At 33.8% G+C, this 3,597-nt stretch overlaps 1 protein-coding gene across 1 annotated transcript; it reads right to left on the bottom strand.

The window, feature by feature from the left end:
• On the bottom strand, positions 1,877-3,250 carry LOC107614336. The gene has a single exon (XM_016316548.2). The coding sequence runs from the start codon at positions 3,017-3,019 to the stop codon at positions 2,351-2,353; it is 669 nt and encodes a 222-aa protein (XP_016172034.1). The 5' UTR covers positions 3,020-3,250; the 3' UTR covers positions 1,877-2,350.

Below are 3,597 nucleotides of genomic sequence, written 5' to 3'. Positions count from 1 at the left end.
TAATTCCACTTGTTAATTATAGTGTCGTTTGATTTCTCTTGTGAGATCAAAATTGAGCATTTTCCAATGTGAAAAGAAAAATGTGACATTCTTTTTTATGTCTACTTTGGTAACCAGTTGCATTCTTGATTTAGGGTTAATTTGTAGCTTAATTAGCCTACTATGCTATATATATATTGTGATTGACCAAAGAGACTTGATAATAATAAAAATAAAAATAGTTTCAAAAATGCAATGCATGAGGTGCGTCATTCGCGGCCTATATCGCTGTCTAAAATGTGTCTTAGCGTGTTTTCCAGGACTTTGATGCCGTCCCTCCCAAGCTTCCATTGACGTTAATCTATATCTACATTGTAGTTATTTTCATATAGATAGATGTATATATAATTATATCTAATATCTACATTATAATTATAATTATAATTATAATTATAATTATATATACAGCTACCTATATGAAAATAACTACTATTTTGTTCTTATTAAAGAAATTTTGCAATAACAATAATCTTGAGGTCAAAGTAGCAATAGAGCTTTGAGGTTGTTTCGTACTATATATGAACAATTAGAAAATCAATGAGAATATAATGAATTAAATTAACGTTATTGTGGTATAACATTTTGGAAAATCGTTGCACTAGGTACTACCATTCTTGAGCATAGCCTTGGCATTACTGATGTCTACTTTGTCCCCTCTAGAGAAGACTATCCATGTGACTACTTTCTAACCTTACCTGCCCTTAGACCGTATCAATTTTGAGTTAGTGCACCATGCCATAGTTCCCACACTTCTCTAACTTGGCTAAGCTTTTGTGAATACTAAGGTTTACATCCTTGTACGGAGTGGATGATGTAAATTACTAACATGTATGATGACGGATCTAACTAGTATAAATTGAAGAGTTAGTAATTATTAATTATGATAGATCATTATGTGAATGGTAAAGGAATCTAGTATTGGAACCAACTTGGGTTGGTCGAGTGGTCAGTTTACTCGTCCGCTTAAGATCGAGGGTTCGAATCCTGCCTTGTGCATGCAGCAACTCATTCGCTAGTGGCAGACCCTTAAATTGAGCTCAGATTCGCGACAGATTAGTCATTCACCTGTCGAATGGGAGGATACCGTGGGAAACAAAAAAAGGAATGTTTTTTTTTTGTTTAATTATTCTGTTGGTCTCTATAGTTTTGTGAAATTTTCAATTAAGTCCCTATACTTTTTTTCTTTTTAATTGGATCTCTACACTAATTTTTTTTTCAATTAAGTCACTCTTAATAGTAATTGGCTTAATTTTATAGGAACCCAACTAAATAAAAGAATTGGTATAGGGACCTAAATAAAAGAAAAAAAAAAGTTTAGGGACCCAATTAAAAAAAATTGATGCAAAGACTCAATTAAAAGAAAAAAAGTATAGGGACCTAATTGAAAATTTCGCGAAACTATAAGGACCAACAGAGTAATTAAACATTTTTTTTAGTATAGCAAGTGAATAACTAATTCGTTAAGAATTATAATTCTATTTAAAAATTAATCACTAATTAATAAATTGATGTATAAGCAAAATAAAATTTAAATTTTTTGATACTTATTTAACCAGATAAATAAATTAATTACTCAACTAACAAATTATTAATCACAAATAGTTAAACCATTTAGAAACCATAATCTTGATATCATGTTTCATTTGTCAATAGAATCTTATGTGGTTTAATTTATTTATTACCAATTCCCACTTCCATTGAAGAACATGTAGGATGGCATGGAAACACTAGTCAACTAAGATTATTCCACTATTGGCTTGGCGCACTCTTAGTGGGAGCAGATACCAAGAAAAAATGTTAGTTAGTCTTAGTAAATAGTAACAGAACAAAAAAGGTGAGGGAAATCAGAAATCTATATAAATATTTTTGATAACTAAAATCATAATAATTAGCTAGGGATGCATAATGCATAGTCATAAGTTCCCTAACAAATTAAAAGGTACATTCACACCGGTAACAGAATCTAATTAACCCAATTAATTTTTTGTTGGGTCCCCCAAAGGCGACAAGAAGAGGCTGAAAGAGCTTCCCTTTGGTATTGTTTGTTGGTAGCAGTAACAGTAACACACTCAACTTCCAATCCAACCACTCCACCATTCATTACAATCTCAAAAGAAAAATGAAGGGCTTAATTCAGTAAAACCCTGAATCAAGCACTTTCCTGAACCAGTTAACTTAAAATCCTGAAACCTCTGTACAGATAAGTAGATGAATTTTGAGTTGCTTGCTGCTACTCAAAAAAAGTCTCTAACTTTAGAACTCTAAGAACCTGCAAAATCTATATATGTAATAATTTAAGGCTGACTATAAGTCAGTGAAGTGCAACCCTTTGGTACTTGGTCTCAATTGGAGAAGACTCAGAGGCATCACAAAATTCTCTTTTTCTGCTGTTGTTGTTGTTGTTGTTAACATCTTGATGGAGTAGTGGTGGTGAAGGAATAGTGACAGGTGGAATCTCAAAGGACTCAAGGGGCGGTGGAGGGTGTCTCCATTGAGGGAGTGGGCCTGCAAGAAGCAGGGTTTGAAGCAGAGGACCTGCTTTCATGACTGCCTGCAACAGCTTACCCTTTTCTGGAAGTGGCCCTGTTGGTGTCACTGCTTCAATCATGGCAGATTCTGTTGCTGACAAGTGGTGCTCAATCACTGGTGATGACACAATGCTTTCTTCACAGTCTGATGAGGTGGTGTTGATGTTGTTGTTGTTGTTGTTGTTTCTTCTGTGGTCATCTTCAATGCTTGAGATTCCAGAGACAGGATTATTCTGTTGCTGAAGAAGAAGCTTCTCCAAGAGAAGTCTCTGGCATTTGTCATTGGCTTCATCTCTTTCTCTTATGGTCTTGTTGAGCAGATCCTTGAGGATGAGGAGTTGTTCATCTCTCTTCTTGAGTTCCTCGTGGACTGCAGCTCTAGTTTGTTGAAGCTCCAGAGTGGTATATAGAAGAGACTGTTTGAGGTCCTCCATTGAATTGAAAAGGATCATGAATTCTGAAAAGAAGAGGAAAGAGGAAACAGAGAATGAAGAGAAAGAAAAAGGGTATAGTTTAGTTACTAGTTAATGTGTTGGCGCATGCTCTTTTATAACAACAACAACTAGTCCAACTTACTGTTCCCCAATCTTCCTAATTTTACTTCTTATGTTATGTATATAACCAAATTTATTCAATTCTCGCTAAATTTGGAGAAAATGTGCGTACCCTTTATTTATATAATCCCTCATTACTGATGTCTAGCTAAGGAAGCAGAGTTTTTCTTTTATATTTAATTAATTCTTTTATAGTTGTCATATGGAGGGGTATGTTTCATTTTAGGGCGATAAAAGTGAGGGCAACAATATCCGGAACAAGTCCTTATAACATCATTGTAATCCCTTACTATGATCATGTTGTGGAGAAAATTTTCTAAGAAAGTGACAGTGAGAAAAACACGAGGAAAGTGTTACATCCCCTTTCAGGAATAATTGCTACCATGCATTCAGAGGAAGGGTAAAATATAATACAGTAATTTTTACGTGAAGTTAATAGTTAATAATTATTAAATAATTTAATATTAATTTTATTT

This window comes from Arachis ipaensis, chromosome B08 (genome assembly GCF_000816755.2).
Source record: "Arachis ipaensis cultivar K30076 chromosome B08, Araip1.1, whole genome shotgun sequence".
Lineage (NCBI taxonomy): Eukaryota > Viridiplantae > Streptophyta > Magnoliopsida > Fabales > Fabaceae > Arachis > Arachis ipaensis.
Note: the sequence above shows the minus strand (reverse complement) of the source record. Positions and strands in the feature narration are given on the sequence as shown.